Genomic DNA, 18,474 nt, shown 5'->3' on the forward strand with positions numbered 1-18,474 from the left:
ATGTATTTATTCTAAAATGTATCATCCTATACAGGTTACCCGGAGGTCTTCGCGCCCCGGTACGAATGGCTCTCGCGTCCGCGTTAGTTTTGGTGACCCGAGCGCCCCCCACCCGGCCGCGACACAGAAGAACATTCTCGTGATGTGCGCAAGGAGCTAGCACACACGCACAATAATTGTAGCTCATACATAGGTTATAATTTATAGTGGGATATATGAGGTCCTACAACCGATGCCTTCATACTTCCTAGGCAAAAAATTCATCGGCAAGGCCTCTAGATTGCTATCAAATGTATGATTATGTAAACATACATATTAAAATTGGGATTATCAAACTATGTATGTTAAATTATGAAAATATTATAGTGTCATTTACTTGACTGCTGCTATTTTGGCTGCTCCGATATAGAATCTATATCACCTACTCAATGCTCTTAATAGAAACATATTGCAGCTTCGTTTTAATGTATAATCATCAATCTGTAGCATTATAAATTATTGATAGTGTACATTCGAATTTTACAATAATTTATACTCATTCCGATTAAGTTTATTTTATATATAAAAAAGAAACAATATCAAATTTCCACAGGGCATGTTTTATGATTCTGTTATTTTATTTGATTGATTTTTATATGATCTGATTTATTTGGCACTACTTACAAATGTTAAGGCCGCACTGTCTTTTATTATTTTTAATAACAGCAGTACAAATGTACCTTTTCTTGTTGCCATGGCTTTGAACCATTAGCTATTATTGTCTGTATTAGAGAGTATACTGTAAAGTAGAATTTTTTTATTATATATTTATAACATAATAGTTGATAATGATATAACGCGCTCATAAAACCTACGTAATTAATTAAATTCGCATGAAATGTTGTGGCATAGTTAATTTCATGTATGTTATATTTGAACCGCATTGGTTTCTATAAAAATCAGAAATTTTTTAAGTAGGTAGTTATTATAAATAATTTATATGATCAGTTTACATTGTTACACATTTTGTGGTTTACTATCCAATATGTAGCATGAGATGAACTATTTCATGCCCACCAAGCCAAAGCAATCACATATAGTTTGCAAAAATTGAGCGGGTTGTGAATAGTCCATTGTAGCAAATGCTGTTGTTTATTTCAAAAGTTTATTATGCCATGTTGTGTATGTTATTTGTAAGTTTAATCATACCTTTAAATTTACTATGTTTTTTGGGTACAGTATACCCATGGTAGCTTATTGTTGCTTGTGTTGGTAACACTGCACTGCTTCTTGAAGAAATTTCTCACATGAACTTATACACTAGCAAATATTTGCATGAAGCAATTTATAGCCCTTAACACAACATTCATCTTTTGACACAAATGTGAAATAGTTCATTTGACTTTTCTCCTCTCAAGTAAATAAAAAATGTATACACACATTAAACATGGATGGATGTGTGGCGGTCCTCCACAGTGCGGTTTTCAAGGAGCTTTCTTCCACATACTACAAAGTTGTGGAATGAGCTTCCTTGTGCGGTGTTTCCGGGACGATACGACATGGGTACCTTCAAAAAAAGCGCGTACACCTTTCTTAAAGGCCGGCAACGCTCCTGTGATTCCTCTGGTGTTGCAAGAGATTGTGGGCGGTGGTGATCACTTAACAACAGGTGACCCGTACGCTCGTTTGTCCTCCTATTCCATAAAAAAAAACAGTAATGAATTTGTAAATTTTAGCCATGTTAATGCAATTTACATATCGCGCCTATTACATGAATCTCTTTAGTATTATTTTTTGACAGCTCCGTAGATATTTAATTAAAATATATAACTTCAACAGCTTTTGCTGGACGCTGAATTTCGTTTAAATTTCGTTTTTGTATAATGAAATAGGAAAATATTGTAAATTATAATAAAAAGCTATTATTTTGCAAGTATTGCACATGAACATACATTTTTGTTATGTATTTAATAGTATATTATAATTATTTATATGTTGATATAACCAGCACAAGATGCTCGCAATAAAAATTAAATTAAAAGGTAAATAGATGTTAAACAATAAAGAATGTGAATTTGCTCATTATTAACTGGCAGTATTCTAAATGAAATAATTGTTGTCAAAGTAGTGTAAGTAGAATTAAATACATTAGAGTTATATAAGTAAAAACTATTAGATAATTAAGGTGATAGTACTGATATTATTATGTGTTAAGTGATCATTATATGTGGATCCCTAAAAAGATCTTTCAGTCCAATTTACATTCCAAATTATTGTAATCCGCTGTATATATTATTACTTAATTAAAGTCAAACAAGACATTAATATTGGCAGTAAAAGCTTGAAGTATTACTAAAATAAGAAATCTGATTGCTCATTATTTAAATTTTTTATCAATGTTTATCGATTGCATTTAAATTTATTTATCAATTGAATATTTGTCTTGTTTTGAAAATAAGTCTGTAAGTATACACTTGCTAAGACAGAATTTTATCATTATATAATTATGATTCATTATTAGTAATATTCCTGTCCTCAGTCATATTGTGATTTAGAACTTTATATTAAATACCTAAGTCTAGTTTTGAATAAAATGCTCTTCACATGACCTTGCTCATAATTATAAAAAAAATCTGTGATCAGTGTGGGGTTATTTTGAATAATGTTACAATACCTACAAAAAAATTCTTTTTGCTGTACCTATTATATTTTTCACCTAGGAATTGTAATGATCTAACAGCAGTATTATAAGCAATATATATTTTTGGTTGAAATGTTTATAAAATAAAAAAAAATATAAGTTGGTTGCTAAATTAGTAGTTTTATTTCTTAAATATAAAGTATCTTGGTTTACAATTTGGGTTTGGTGTAATCAGAAACATGCCACCTAGAGAAATTATGATGGCAAGTGAAGGGTCTCATGATCTTTCATAAACTAATTTTTCTTATATATTTTATATTTTGAAGCTAGGTACAATGATATACACGAAGTTTTTCCACAACAACCCAGAAAACTGGTGACTTGATAGTTGAGCACATATTTTTTTTTAAATGAAAATAAAGAAGAGACGAGCAGGATGTTCAGCTGATGGTAATTGATACACCCTGCCCATTGCAATACAGTTTCTATCAGGATTATTGAAAATCACAAAAATTCTGAGTTGGTACTCATACTGCACTTGTTACCTTGAGACATAAGATGTCAAGTCTCATTTACCCGGTAATGTCACTAGCTACGGCACCCTTCAGACCAAAACACAGTAATGTGTACACATTACTGCTTTACGGAAGAAATAGCCGCTGTTGTGGTACCCAAAATCTAGCCAACCTCCAGTGCAAAGGAGCCTCATACTGGTAAATGTCTAGTGTGAATGTACTATGTTGAAGGTACATGAAAAATTGTATACATTCTGTACTTAAAGCCTCCTGTACCCAGAAATCCTTAGCTGAAGGGTCTGTTAGTCAACATTAAAAATGTATGTATCTCTGGCACGGAGGGTTGAACCTACTATCAAGGTGGCATGATTCTTATCTGTTTTTACTATTGATCATTCTGTGTTAGTAAATGTGTCTTAATTTTTTGCAGAAGTTCTTTCTTGACAGTGTCTGGGACTAATGCCCTAGCTCTCGGTGTAACTCTTGTAACTAGTGAGTCAAACGTCATATTAATGTTCTCATTTTCTTTGACGACTTCTCTGCATAACATTCTCACTTGATCCCTCCATCCACATTCTATAAGTCGTTTTCTTAGTAATTCTTTGAACCTGGAATTAATGCATGTTTTAAGGCAAACAATTAAAATAATAATTTTACTTACCTCTTATTTCTATATGCATTTCTATTAATAATATACAATTATACTAAAATGCAATGAAAGTTAAATGTTTGGACTAAATAAGGACCTTTCACGATCTCCGCTTAAAATAAGACGTTGGTGAGCAATGGTATTGTTAACAGTCATAATACAAAGAAGTCTTATTAAAATATATCAATAATTCGTTTACACTTAGATTTAATACGGTCTAGCTGTTGTACTCAATTTAAATCCGTATACGAATTAATTCAAATTTCAGTGCTTGCTTTTGCATTTAAAAATACTCAATTGAAATTGACATCTGACAATTATGAACAAAATATTCTTTTACTGTCATTTGAGTTTAGACATTTACACCTAAGTGTGACAGTAGCATTACACTGGCAGCACTGGCTTAAGCCAAACTACGTAGAGGCGGGACTGCCTAAGTAAATATTGAAAATTAGTTCAGTATATTGTGTACTACAGTACTAGTGCGTGCGTGGGCAAACGTATGATATTAAAAATGAAAATATGTTATGGCGAAACAATAGTCAGACATAGGTACCTGAGGTTCGTGGAAGAAATGGTCTGCAGCTGGTAATCTTCTAGGAACTCTTGTTGCTAATGTGAGTGTTACTGTCCTGTCGGCTCGGAGAACTTTGAAGCTTGATGATGTGAATAGTTTGTTGACCACTGATGAAGTATTATTTTAATATACGCTTAATGCGTGCGACTCTGTTCGGTGCTCGGTGACAATTTCGATTACGAAGCGAGAGCCAATTGGCATTGGATTAGCCAATCAGATACCTATAGGTCTGTTATCTATAGGTATATCTCTATTTTTTTCAGACATCTGCGCTATAGTCTGCCATAACAAAAAATTGCAACAAAGAGAATAAACAATTGTGGCGCATCCAGTATGAAACCTGCAGTGATGGAAATGGTCCGAAATAGTGGTAATTACAGTATGGCGATTGGCGACGAAGTTAACCCAGCTAAGTTTAAAAGCGAACAGTTGCGAAAGTAGTGGATTTCGGCCATTCTATTCTATTCTATTCTTCCTACTGTGGCTTCTGTGGAAGATATACCACAGATTTGCCAGAATCACGTTAGATTAGACTACCAAGCTTTGAGTATGTGTCTTCTAAGTTTAACGGTAATAATCGGTGTTCAGATTACATAAAGTTTAATTTTCTAATAATATCTGAAACAAATAATATACATGCTTGTAAGACTATAAATGACATACACAAATAGAAATACTTAAATAATTAATTAATATAAGTACTAAATAATATTTACAACTTAATCTTATTTATTTTAATATATTTACACAAAATATTTACAAAAGGAGTGTAAACTAGGGAGAGGAGACATTTAACGGAGGTTGGACGGGGGACTTCAGCGGGTATATAATTGTGCAGAGAAGATTGCATTAAGGGACAACTAAAGAATAAATGATCCATGTTTCCTGCACGTTTCATACAATCAAGAGGATCGCTTTTTTCTTATAGAGTTTCGCTAAGCTGATTTATATATAATTGATTATTCTCAATGGTATGCGAAAAGCCCTTTTCACAATTATATAATAAGAATTAAGAATATCTGAATATTAATATTATATTCTTATTTATTAAAGACTGTAAAAATATCGAAGAAACAAGCGTTTTGTCTCTTTTATAAAAATAATCGGATAGAATTCATCCATACATTGAATTACTTCCATATTTGTTAGTAAATTTTTCAAACTTTCGAAATAATTTATTAATTTGCATATTGAGAAAAAATAAATCAAATAAAATAACAGGGTCTGGACTTTCCGATTATGATTCACAGTAATTATTAAGACAGAGGTAAAATACACGTCTTCGCTGAATCGCTGATTACGTATTGAGACACTTTCTAGAATACGGACCTTAGTTCAGAATATAATGATGTGATATTTACGGCCAAGTGCACACAATGTGTGCCAAATATTAAAATATAATGATGAATGCCATCGTGTGTGCTTAGAATTTGTAAAGTTATGAATTTTTATAAACTGATAGTTATATTTTTTATGGAAGGACAAACGAGCGTACGGGTCACCTGGTGTAAGTGATCACACACATTCTCTTGCAACACCAGAGGAATCACAGGAGCGTTACCGGCCTTTAAGGAAGGTGTACGCGCTTCTTTGAAGGTACCCATGGCGTGGCGTCCTCGAACCACCGTGCAAGAAAGCTCATTCCACAGCTTTGTAGTACGTAGAAAACAGCTCCTTGAATATATTATGCAAACAGAACAGATAAAAGTTTCTCTAAAGGCCAAGTAGAAGCCCATATTATAAAAAAAAACACGAAGGAGCCTTCCTTCGTGTTTTTTTTTCCACCTAACCTGTCCGGATCGGGGTATGACTCAAATCTGAAGCTCGCTTCGCTCGCTTTTACATCCTAAGTTCTTCTAGTGATGTCACTTATTGTCATTTCACGGAACCAACACTGGCATTTGATCAAATCACTAGACTTGTTTAGAGAAATGATAAAATCGTGTTGTTCTTTAAACATACTCCTTGATTTGATCAAATCACTTAGGGAATTGACCAAATCTCTGTTATTGTCATTTCCCTGCGACATATTAAGAGTCGTTCTTTGATAGTTGAGTAGTTTTGATTTCCCGTTAATGTGTTACAATATGTCCTAGTGCAGCTACTCTGTTTTCGGAGGAGTGCAAACCTCTCCGTCCCACTCTGTAGACTCCATGTTTTAGTTGGTACCTAGGTGTAGGGCATAAGTTGTATTTTATAAAATCTTAAAAATATTAATAAGTACCTAATAATTCAGTGTTCCATTTTAAGGTCGCTAGAAGACTGACGTTCATCCCACAATGAAGACAGCTATGCACAAAGTCTCCTCCCCAACATAACCTATTATCTCCCACATTGTAGCACCACTGACCTTATTATTATTACAAAATATACTTAACTAGGTATTAAAGGTACGTAGGTAATAATTTAAACGTTATTATATTATTTTCCATTAGCCTATTATGATAGATGCATTCATAAAAACTTGGTTATGACACAAGCACATATACATGTTAAGAATTTCATATAAACTGAATGTAAGGTTCCGATTGAATTGTATCAAACTTTTATCTGCTATCATTATTTTATCATGATATTATTTGATCTTTTCGAAAATATATTATATCTAAGGTCATGATTCACTGTGGCCCATTAACGAGCAAATAAATAACAACAAAAAATCCGTTGAATCGATCCCTATAAAGATTACAAGATTATTTAGCGATTATCTTATGATTGACTCAACATTTCATCTAAATCGTTCAAGCCGTTTTAGATAACTTCGAGTTTTATATGCTTATTGCTCAAATTTTCTAATTTTGGTGGGGAGTAGGAAGGTATAATTAAGTTGGTAGGACATAATATCCCCTGGAATGTCAACTGAAGAAGAACACACCAGTCGCGCTAGTGGTTCTGTTTAATGGACGTACTAAGTCATACACTTCTACGGATTCTTCAATACTTAATTCAATTAGGAAGCAAAAATGCCACAAACATTCATACAGAATTTATGTCGCGACTCTTCGCGCTTGAGATTTTATAGCCTTATAAATATCAGATATGAATTTACATTTGTTTCGCATTTATAGTATAGTAGCTCTTTTGAATTTATTTACTTATATAAACGTACGTGTTTTATAAGTTTCTTTAATATTTAAACGTAATGGTGGTGTGAAATATATTTTATTTTCCTCAGGCCCGAGAATTTAGAGTCACTGACAAAGTATTTCTCGACTTTCAAAGCGAAGATAAAGCGTTAGGCAGAGTTGTTATTGGGTTATTTGGTGATTTAGCGCCCAAAGCAGTGAAAAACTTTAAAGTACTTGCAACGAAGGGAATAAAAGGGAAGTCATATAAAGGAACATGTATCAATCGGATTCTAAAGAGGTTTATAGTTCAAGGTACCTTTATTATACGTTGTTTTTAATGTGATGATACCATGTGGTAATATGTAGTATCTGTCATGCAGCGTCACGCTCAGTGAGTATTTTTAAAATAACCAACTTAAATTTCGAATGATAGTGAACATAAATGTTTTTTTATGAAAATAAGGGACGAGACGAGCAGGACGTTCAGCTGATGGTAATTGATAAGCCCTGCCCATTACAACGCAGTGCCGCTCAGGATTATTGAAAAACCCCAAAAATTCTGAACGCCACTACAATTGCGCTCGTCACGTTGAGATATAAGATAATATCATTTGCCCAGTAATTTTACTAGCTACGGTGCTCTTCACACCGAAACACATTAATGTGCCGTTGTGGTACCCAAAATCTAGCCGGCATCCTCCCACTGGCTTAGTTGAGTTATTGTTGGTACACCGAATTAATTAACATGAATAAATATTTAATTTGTAATTGAAAACGCGTATAGGCTTTTACACATAAATTAACTAACTGTATTTATCCTAGCTTAGTGGCTATCGTTTGGAGCATTATAAGTATGGCTAAAATTGTGTTTTTTTATTTCAGGTGGTGATGTGGTTTCTGACAATGGAAGTGGTTCGATTAGTATTTATGGAAAGTATTTCGATGATGAAAATTTGGACACCCAACACACTCTTGCTGGTTTTGTTTCAATGGCTAATAAAGGTACGTACACGTTCGTAGCTCCAATTAAAAGGGTGCGCATCGTCCAAATGCAAGTTACGCAAGGGCCATTAAGTAGTGGTAATTTTAATTATACCTATATTAATCAAGGGAATGACGGTAAAAACCAACATAGGAATTCAGGCGCCTTTCGCTTCTCTTCGCGAGTACAATAAGTTCATCAGTTCATCATCATCAGCCGGAAGGTGACCACTCCGAAGATTTCCACGACGATCGGTCCTGCGCTGCCCTCATCCAACGTATTCCAGCGATCTTGATCAGATCGTCGGTCCATCTTGTGGGGGCCTACCAACACTGTGTCCTCCGGTACGTGGTCACCATTCGAGGACTTTACTCCAACGGCCATCTGTCCGTCGAGCTACGTGCCCTGCCCACTGCCACTCCAGTTACAATAAGTTAAACGAAACTAATTAACACCTTAATATTTTCGGTTGTGGGCTGGTCAGATTTAAATAAGTGCTGGTTACTAACTAAGCTGGTACTCAATCTGCATATTCAAATATATAGTTTTTCATTTTTCTCTCTTTTATTTCAATTAATAGGCAAAGTTTAAAATTACTACTTTTTTATTTCTTATTTAGTTTTTTTATTGTAGCCATATTATTAGTTTTATTTTTTAATGTGTATTTTTTGTAATTTTTGTGTTCACCATAGTTGTCGTATACTTTAGGACAACAAATTGTAACATATGACTTAAAACATTGTATTGTATATGATGTGGTGTGCTTAGAGGAATAAATAAACCAATGAAGAACATATTATCTTAAAAAGAGATTTATAATACATATCTACAAGCCTCTCAAACTTAATTTGGTAAACAAACTTAAAAAGCTATAACTAAACGGAAAAAATATCGCAGAAGTGTGAGTTGTACATAAAGTGCGGATCAAATAATGAGATTATTAATTACTTATTACTTATAACAATCATGGCAGAAACTATAATAGTAATATTTTTGATAAAAAATAACTTAGCAGACCACAGAATGAAAATGAGAACAATGTTAAAATAATTGGCTGTTTTTGAACATATACAGCCCATTCATGTGACCTGGATCTCTTAACTCCACACCCATAAGCGAGCCTTTTTTTTTTGCCTGTGTCCGTCTCAGGCCTATGTCATTTCTAGGTAGGTACTGGCTCTAACTATGATCGCCTGGTACCAAAGCACTATTTATTATTAATTTTAATTTAACGTGTAACGTATTCTATCTCCTTCTCTGTTTCTGTCTCTATCGTCTCGCTTTTTCGTTTCTTTGAGTTTCAAATCACAAGGATTCTAAAGAAGTTTCACTTCAAACATAATATGTATATAATTACAGGAAAGAACACGAATGGATGTCAGTTTATCATAACCTTGAAAGGAACACCTTGGTTGGACGGGCTACACACAGTCATTGGAAAAGTACGTATTTTATGAGCTCAGGTGTCCTCGTACATGTATTACAATGATTAATTCAAAGTCAAAGTCAAAAAATCTTTATTCACTATAAAATTTTATAAGTTATTTAGTGCAAGTCAGGATGAAATACAAAAGTAATAATAGCATTCTAATGAGTATAACAATATTCATTAACAAAATTTAGAACATTAATTCCAACTATCTTTATCATTCAAATAATCTTTCACATTATAATAGGCCTTAGACGTTAATTTATTTTTTATGACACATTTAAATATTTTAATAGGTAATATTTTAATTTTATTTGGAAGTTTATTAAAAAAAAAAACACAATCCACTATAAAAGATTTAGCAATTTTACGGAGCCTAGTAGATGGAATTGCGAGTTTATGTCTGTTTCTAGTATTGACACTGTGTACATCACTATTCTTTTTAAATTGGCTAATATTTTTATGAGCGTATAGGAGGTTCTCGTATATGTACTGGCAGTGTACTGTCATAATATTAATTTCACTAAACTTTTCTCTCAATGAATCCCTTGAACGCATTTTATAGATTGCTCGAATTGCTCTTTTCTGCAGCATAAATATGTTTTCAATATCTGCAGCCCTACCCCACAACATAATTCCGTAAGACATGACACTATGAAAGTAGCTGAAATATACAAGTCTAGCCGTTTCAACATCTGTCAGCTGCCTAATTTTTTTTATCGCAAATACTGCAGAGCTAAGTCGATTACATAAGTCTTTTATATGAGCACCCCATTGTAGCTGCAAGTCTAATGTAATGCCTAGGAATGTTGTCGTTTCTACTACATCAAGTTTGTCATTATTAATTTTTAGAGGTGTTGATTGGTGCTTTATATTTGGAAGTGTGAACCTTACACATTTTGTTTTCCTTTCGTTTAAAAGTAATTTATTAACATTAAACCAATTTACTACTTCGGCAATGTCTTCGTCAACCTCACAGAATTTTTTTTGCTGGCGTTTTATTTTAAATTACAAAGATGTATCGTCAGCAAACAGTATAATATCATGTTTATTTTGAATAAGGTATGGTAAATCATTAACGTAAACCAGGAACAAAAAAGGACCCAAGATTGAGCTTAACTTATTTAAGTTGATAATTTCAGGTTGTCGAAGGTCAGAACGTGGTGCATATGATAGAACATACTCCCATCGATGTTGACGATCGCCCGACCAAGCGGGTCTACATCTCAGACTGTGGCTTGCTGGAAACGGATCCGTTTTATATCACTGACGATCCATACGAGTATGTACTTTATTCTTAAACATATAAACAGCCAACAACTACGTGTTTGAAATGGTGTACAACACTAAAGATACGATAATATGATTATATTAATAACTATTCAAAATACTAGCGAAACTCTAAGAAAATAGCGATTCACTCGATTGTATGAAAGGTGCAGTCTTTGGTAGATTGACAGATGACGGCAATAATCTTGCAAAAAACGGAGACAGCCGAAATCCAATACGTTTTAAGCAACTGCTCGCTTTCAAACTTAGCCGGATAATAAAATAACAATCTTTCTTACTTACTACTATTTCAAACTTATATCAAATGAATACACGTTTCATACTAAACAAAATTTAAATTTTTACTTAGGCAGTAAAAATCCCACCTCTTATTACGGAGTATTGGCATCCTCTTTAGTAAGAAGTTTTATTTCATTTTAAAATAATGGAATTATTTTTTTGAGTTAATTTTCCTATCTTCAGTACTCAGTCAAGGAAACGTTAAAAACTTCCACTTGTATAATATTATTGACCGAGTGCAACGCTGAGCAGCTCGAATTGTTGGGACCCAGTTCTGTGAACGGCTCGCATCCCTTGGCATTGCGTAGAGACGTCCGCATGTATCACGAGTAGTGATCCGAATAGCAGTTTCACCTGATTCCTGCCGTCGAATTCCACCTTCGAACGACACTTCACAAAATAGGATATCATCCCCACCATCTGGATGTGTGGCGATCCTCCACAGTGCGATTTTCAAGGAACTTTCTTCCACATACCACAAACCTTGTGCGGTGTGTCCACCACACCTGTCACCTTCAAAAAAAGCGCGTACACCTAAGGCTAGCTCCAGAGATACCTGTACTGTTGAGTGTGAGAATGTGGGTGGAGGGAATCACTTAACATCAAATAACCCATATGATCGTTTGTCCCCCTCTTCCACAAATCTACAGGTGTTTGTCAGACTATAAAAAACATTCATTAGCGTGGCAAATTTATGATCATGAGCAAGCACGGTTAATAAAACTGGCTTTGTGACCATGTCTTAAAGCCATGTTTTACTCCTTTGGTGAGGTTGGTGTACCTACTAATAATAGTAAATATAACAAATTACTCATAGTGGAACCCGTAAATAAATAATTCATACAATAAATTTCAAACTAAGATTTCTTTTTTAATGAATATAAGGGACGAGACGAGCAAGACGTTCTGTTGGTGGTAATTGATTATTTTCCTGCCCATTACAATGTAGTGCCGGTACTTGAAAAACACAAAAATTCTGAGCGGCAATACAATTGCGATCGTCACCTTGAGACATAAGATGTTAAGTCTCATTTGCCTTGTAGTTAATTTCACTAGCTACGCTGCCCTTCAGACCGAAACACAGTTGTACTTACACATTACTGCTTCACGGCAAAAATAGGCACCGTTGTGGTACCCATAAACTAGCCGGCATCCTGTGCAAAGGAGTCTCCCACTGGTAAGTTGTTGCACTTCTTATTTTTCCTGATAAACTCTACTCAAACACTTTATGTTTATTTTTCAGTTTGTGGTCTTGGCTAAGAGCTGCGGGAGTTCCACTGACCATGTCATTCTCAATTCTTGGCTTCTTTCATTGGTTGATAACCAAAATGAACATTTGAGATATTTATTTACTGAAACCCACGTATTGGTAAATAATAAAAAAAATTTTTCGTTATGGTTTTTTTTATTTACTATTTACTTCTATGTTAAAATATATTTCTTATAACTAAATTTATATACATTATCTATTAGTTGATGAGCTTTTAGCTATATCTTATACCTAATGTCATTGTGTAAACAATATATAAAGTTCAATTTAATAATTTTATATATTTCAAATCACATTATCCTTCGTATATATAAATAATAAAATATATAAACTTCAGACTCAAAGTATACATACCTATAATTGATATTTTTAATTTATATTCTTGCTTTTATTATTCACAACCTCAGAAATAAATAACTAGCGACAGTCGACACTTATTAACATTAGTACAAATTAATATGTTGTCTTTGTCGATAAAATATAAAGTCTTGTCATAAACCAACACAATATCATACCTACTCATAGGTAAGTACTTACACATATTGGTGAATGAACTAATCATCACCAAAAAAGCACAATGCCCCTCATCGATAAAATATTTCATCTATATATATATATATATATATATATATATATAAATGAATTGCTGTTCGTTAGTCTCGCTAAAACTCGAGAACGGCTGGACCGATTTGGCTAATTTTGGTCTTGAATTATTTGTGGAGGTCCAGAGAAGGTTTAAAAGGTGAATAAATATGAAAATGCTCGAAATTAAATAAAAACAACAATTTTGTTTTTCCTTTTTCCGATGTGTCCCCTGTCGTGCAGAAATCAAATTGAAAGAATAGGTTAAAATGAATAACTAACTAGAATCTTTATATCTTTCTATCTTTCTCAGGAGATAAAAAAACAAACTTTAATTTAATTATTGATTTTTTTCTCATTACTTTTTATGGGAATACAACGTTTGCTGGGTCAGCTAGTATAATATATTTTTAACATAAATGTCATTATTACTGTGTGGCCTTTTGGTACCGGATCTGACCGAAATTTAAATACTTTTCTTATTAAATGAAAAAAAACATTTTGAAATTATTTTAAACATTATTTGCATTCGATTGCAGAGGGAGAGAGAAAGTCTTCATGCAGGGGTGCACTTCTTCTTAAACTGTTGGAAATATAAGCAAACCAAAAAGAAGAATTACTTTTGTTCATAATTGGGTAACACACAATTTATTAAAGTTAACTTAACATAAGTATCAATGCAGCTATTAGAACTGTCACATAGGTTGTGGTGTGACTGTGCGCGGAATCAGGCGCTGTCTTCTGTTTATCTCGGTCGGCGGCGCGGTCGGTCTCGTCCGCGAGCTGCGACGCGGCAGAGCCGCACGCGGTAGCACAAGATGGCCACGTGCGGCACACGTCACACGCAGTGCTCGGAATAGCTCGGTAGAACATACGCGCTCGATGACCTGATTGAATTAAAATATATATTATATTGTGTATACTATTGGTAAAAATAATAAAAAAAAAATTCAGTTTGATAAAATAGTACCTAATGCAATTTTGTGTAGAAGGGTACTGAAATACTGGCAACATTGTGGCAATTAACAGCAGGTTGATTGTAATGGCTCCTGAACTAAACCTCAAACTAAAATCTTAGGAAACAGAAAAACGCCTAAGTAAAGTTTTTTTAAGAGAAATTTCATTTAAATCTGAAAATTTCAGGACTGGGTGGTTTCTGGTGATGGATGAGGAAAAAAGCAGCATAAACTTCACGGCTTCTTACATATTTTGTAGAAAGTGGTTTAATTCCTTGTTATATGGTTTATCCTGGTTTATCCTTGTTATGTGGTATTCCACATAAATACCTACCCGCCTTACAAAACTAACAACATTTGTTAGATTGGTTATCATCTTCATGACAATATTATAGTTGGATAATTAATTACGTGGGTTAGTCATGACATTTTTTTCTGTTTTTGCCATTAAAGGATATGAAAATGATGTACTTCGAAAATAATATCTTCTTAGACGTGTTAAGAAGTAAGCCGCTGCATAATTGCACCAAACACATCTTTTGTTATGGACATAAAATGGCGCATATCGTTGGCGTATACTATTTTGGCCAAACACGAGTCTCTAAAAAAATTGTAATTTGATTTCTCTGGTATTGTAGGAGAACAAATTTGGCACAAAATTAAGAAAAAAATTTTCATAAAAATACCAAAGTATAAATTAATATCTCTTACTGGAGTCGTAGAGATCAAGCAGCGTGACCCAGGCAGATCGTTGTCGAGCGACCGGCAAGGCACGTGGCGCGGCCAGGGTGGCGCAGCGCTCCGTCAGTCCGGTGCGCAGCCACGCTAACACACGGGACCCACCCGCAGTCAGTCGCGCGCCTACCACGTGTCGCGCCGTCTGTCACGACCATATGTTATGTTAATCATTTTGATAAAATTGTCGATAGGGTTTAAATTTTAGGAAGTTATTATTAAAAATTTTGTTGATGTCATTTATAATATACTAGATACTACTACCGTTACGGAAACAAATGGCGCTCTGAGAGAGAAGATTCCTTTTTTGGGCTCTTTTTATTAAATATACAAAATTGTACTGTCAATGTTATAAAATAATCATAATCTAGTCCCAGGCTGTCCGATCTAGTTAATACGTCACACAAACAAGCAGTAATGTTTACACACACACTCACCGTTAGTTCTGTGATGGTGTTGATGTCGGCCAGGTATCCCGACGGCAGCTGCACTGTCAGGAGAGCCAGCCCACCTTCTGTCTCATTGCCCACCGCCACGAACCTGCACAAACATAATAATAATTAGTCTGGCCATGAATACTGTTACAATTAAAAATAAACAAATTATTACATTTGAATTTGGAATCTGTCATTTTTATATGATTGTTCATTGTCTTTTCTCATTTTGGCGCCAAGACATTGTACAATATTTTGCGCTAATAAAATGGAGTGCGGTGATAAAGAGAACCGAATCGCTGTGATTGCAATACACCGAGTAGGTAGCACTTCAGTGATGGTTTTTTGGGGTATTAGCTATGAAGGAGTGGCTGAGCCATACTTTGATGAAAAAGGTCTCAAATCATCGACACAAGTGTATAGACTAGGTATATGACCTTGGGTAACAGTATCACAATTTTCTATTTATTTTTGTGGAGTACCAATGAAAAAAATAACTCCAGCTACTGACTTTCTCTGATAATAGATTGTTCTACTCGATATACTATTATAATAAGATTTGATTTTGCTTTACTATAATATTATGTAACCTTAAAATGAATAGAAATATATTATACATAAAACCTTCATTTGGAACTGCTTTCACAACAAGATCGTAGAAAGAACGTAGGTACTTCCACAATTGTGGCAAGAATCTTTTTTACGTAATAATTATTAAATTTTGTAAATAATTCCTTGATTTTATTTTGATTTGCGTTGCCTTTTATAAGAATGGTAAAACATTATTATGCCTTGAAATTATTACAAGTTTCGTGAGACATTGTTAACTTATTTATTAATACGGCTTTATATATAAAATAATTTTAAGCCCAACCCTTGTCTCTAGAGACAAGGGGTAGGCTCTGACACCTACTTGGAAACCAGTGTTACAAAACGCATCTCGCAATAAGACCCATAGTGCCCATGATCACATAGTGGATATTGTAACTACATATTGTGCACCAGTGGGCACCAATAGTGACATAGTGTCAGTGATACCTTGCTCGTCATTACCACCGCTTCACCCCGCGCCCTCTGTCCCGGCGCGCACTACGAGCCCGAGTATGCAGTAAGAGACGGGACGTTATCGCGAACCCACTACACTCACCCTGATGAAGGACCTCCGAATGGTCCTAAACTTGTCGGTACCGTCACCGAGAAATCATGAGTAAAGCCGTATTAATAAATAAATTATTGTGCCTACTTCATTAATCTCAGGTACATCTGCAATGTATATATTGTTATTGTTAATAATTTATTACAGTAAAAGTAGGTGTAGGTGCAAATATTCCACTATTTGCAAGAACACCAGATGCGTATTTTAACGAATTGCTGGATCTGCAAAATTTTTATAAAAAATTATAACATCATTACCCGATACAAATGGAAAGTTGAAGGCGGTCTTTAGTAGAAACCTGGTCCACTCGAGGGTCGAGGATGTATCGGGGCCAGGCAGCCGTCACGTTGGTGCTGCCTTTAGCACTCATCCCCACTATCGCGATACCTCGCCCTTCGGTCACTGCAAGCGCAGAACGTATATTGCGAATCTGAAAAGGAAAAGAAATAAGTAATGGTGTTAATTAAGACGAGGTGAATTATATGAAACAAGTTTTACTTGCTCACCGAACAAATCTTCCTTATCTTCCTTCCAAACGAGTGTAATAAAGCCGAGCGTTCAGTCTCATTCAATATCCAACAAATAAACATCTTAGCGTGTCTAAAGATATTTTCACTTACTCACTAACAAAAAAGCTATAGCACACCGACTCGGAAGGTACCTTCGTGTTGACTATTGAGGCGATTGGGGAGAAATTGAGTCATTTATTTGGTACAAACATGCGAGCTTATAATACGTTTTATAAAAATTCATTTCTAACGTTCTTAAGCGCGTAGAAAAAATCATGAAAATAGTATTTCTAACTTGTTTGCCTAATGGCTATCGAATATTCTGACGGAAAACGAGACTGACCATTTACAATATAGATACATATCTTAAATCTCTAAACAAGCAATTTATACAGGTGGACCAAAAGTCCGTTTACATTTGATTTGGTTGCCACGTCTAGCAACGGCGGCGGAGGGGGGTGGAGGGGTTACGCATTGCAAGAACGGCCAATGGGAATTTAGTACCATGGCGTCGTTTAGCGGTAGTCAACGTGCATTTTGTGTACGCGAGTACTATCGAAACAACGATTCTGCGACCTTAGCTCAACGAAAGTTTTGCAATCATTACAAGGTACGACACAAAAATCAAGCTCCATCAGGTGTGTTAATTAAATAATGGGTGCTCAAGTTTGAGAAGACGGGTTCAACTATGGATTTACCTCGATCTGGCCGGCCTAGAACGTCGAGGGACCCCGAAAACGTGGAGCGAGTAAAATCGTCTGTTCGTGACCAACCTGGACTATCAACTCGAAAGCGGTCTGCTGTCCTTAACGTGCCAAGATAATGATGTATTAAACCGCATTCTCAAGAAAGATTTAAGTCTACATTCCTATAAAATCCAAATGGTGCAGGAATTAAGGCCTCAGGACCATGCCACTAGGTTGCAGTTTGCGAACGAAATGGTAGAGCGATGCACCAGTTTTACAAACATTTTTTTCTCAACTAGGCACACTTCCACCTAAATGGGCATGTTAATAGACAAAATTGTCGTTATTGGAGTGACACTATGTCATGGTGATCAAAAACCCCTGCATTCCAGCCAACCAACCCAGTAACTTTTGACGAATTAAAGGATCGTATTCGCACAGAAATCCAAAACATCTCAACAGAAACATGTTAAGCTGTCATCGAAAATTTCCGCTCTAGATTGCAGCAATGCCAGAATAATGAAGGATTGCATATGGATGATGTGATTTTTAAGAAATTAATTCCCCTTTTGTTTACTATCGAAAACAATAAACAGTTTTGATCTACTGTAATTAGTTTTTTTTAATCATCATTCCAATTATAAACGGACTTTTGGTCCACCCTGTATTTATAATCTGAATCTCGGAAATGGCTCCAACGACTTTAATGAAATTTAGTATACAGGTAGTTTTAGGGG

General features: G+C 34.7%; 4 protein-coding genes across 4 annotated transcripts in view; 2 read left to right on the top strand and 2 right to left on the bottom strand.

Annotated features, from left to right (window-relative positions):
• LOC126968883 (multiple epidermal growth factor-like domains protein 8) overlaps positions 1–2,792 on the top strand; it is a 44,208-nt gene extending 41,416 nt beyond the window's left edge. Inside the window, exon 21 of the mRNA XM_050814013.1 lies at positions 35–2,792. Coding sequence (XP_050669970.1) covers positions 35–143 — 109 coding nt within the window. The 3' untranslated portion in view covers positions 144–2,792. The remainder of the gene's footprint in view (positions 1–34) is intronic.
• LOC126969022 (enhancer of yellow 2 transcription factor-like) lies at positions 2,781–4,080 on the bottom strand. Its single transcript, XM_050814295.1, has 2 exons — positions 3,882–4,080; positions 2,781–3,743 (listed from the first exon to the last, which is right to left on the bottom strand). The coding sequence occupies exons 1-2, from the start codon at positions 3,938–3,940 to the stop codon at positions 3,521–3,523; spliced, it is 282 nt and encodes a 93-aa protein (XP_050670252.1). The 5' UTR covers positions 3,941–4,080; the 3' UTR covers positions 2,781–3,520.
• A 3,262-nt stretch (positions 4,081–7,342) lies between these two features.
• LOC126969002 (peptidyl-prolyl cis-trans isomerase, rhodopsin-specific isozyme-like) lies at positions 7,343–12,790 on the top strand. Its single transcript, XM_050814267.1, has 6 exons — positions 7,343–7,466; positions 7,537–7,741; positions 8,312–8,431; positions 9,771–9,853; positions 10,983–11,122; positions 12,653–12,790. The coding sequence occupies exons 1-6, from the start codon at positions 7,401–7,403 to the stop codon at positions 12,747–12,749; spliced, it is 711 nt and encodes a 236-aa protein (XP_050670224.1). The 5' UTR covers positions 7,343–7,400; the 3' UTR covers positions 12,750–12,790.
• Positions 12,791–12,803: 13 nt separating this feature from the next.
• Positions 12,804–18,474, bottom strand: part of LOC126968889 (thioester-containing protein 1 allele S3-like) — a 44,788-nt gene continuing 39,117 nt past the window's right edge. Inside the window, exons 23-26 of the mRNA XM_050814026.1 lie at positions 16,800–16,972; positions 15,390–15,492; positions 14,929–15,097; positions 12,804–14,148 (exon numbers count right to left, since the gene is read on the bottom strand). Coding sequence (XP_050669983.1) covers positions 13,919–14,148; positions 14,929–15,097; positions 15,390–15,492; positions 16,800–16,972 — 675 coding nt within the window. The 3' untranslated portion in view covers positions 12,804–13,918. The remainder of the gene's footprint in view (positions 14,149–14,928; positions 15,098–15,389; positions 15,493–16,799; positions 16,973–18,474) is intronic.

Source organism: Leptidea sinapis, chromosome 17, assembly GCF_905404315.1.
Source record: "Leptidea sinapis chromosome 17, ilLepSina1.1, whole genome shotgun sequence".
NCBI classification, from domain to species: domain Eukaryota; kingdom Metazoa; phylum Arthropoda; class Insecta; order Lepidoptera; family Pieridae; genus Leptidea; species Leptidea sinapis.

Excerpts from the sequence above, each read along its gene's own strand:
- LOC126969002 (XM_050814267.1), top strand. The coding sequence starts at position 7,401 with ATGAATTTACATTTGTTTCGCATTTATAGTATAGTAGCTCTTTTGAAT. Across the intron at positions 7,742-8,311 it reads AAAGAGGTTTATAGTTCAAG|GTGGTGATGTGGTTTCTGAC; the intron begins GTACCTTTATTA and ends TTTTTATTTCAG. Across the intron at positions 9,854-10,982 it reads TACACACAGTCATTGGAAAA|GTTGTCGAAGGTCAGAACGT; the intron begins GTACGTATTTTA and ends TGATAATTTCAG.
- LOC126969022 (XM_050814295.1), bottom strand. The coding sequence starts at position 3,940 with ATGACTGTTAACAATACCATTGCTCACCAACGTCTTATTTTAAGCGGA. Across the intron at positions 3,744-3,881 it reads TTAAGCGGAGATCGTGAAAG|GTTCAAAGAATTACTAAGAA; the intron begins GTCCTTATTTAG and ends CATTAATTCCAG.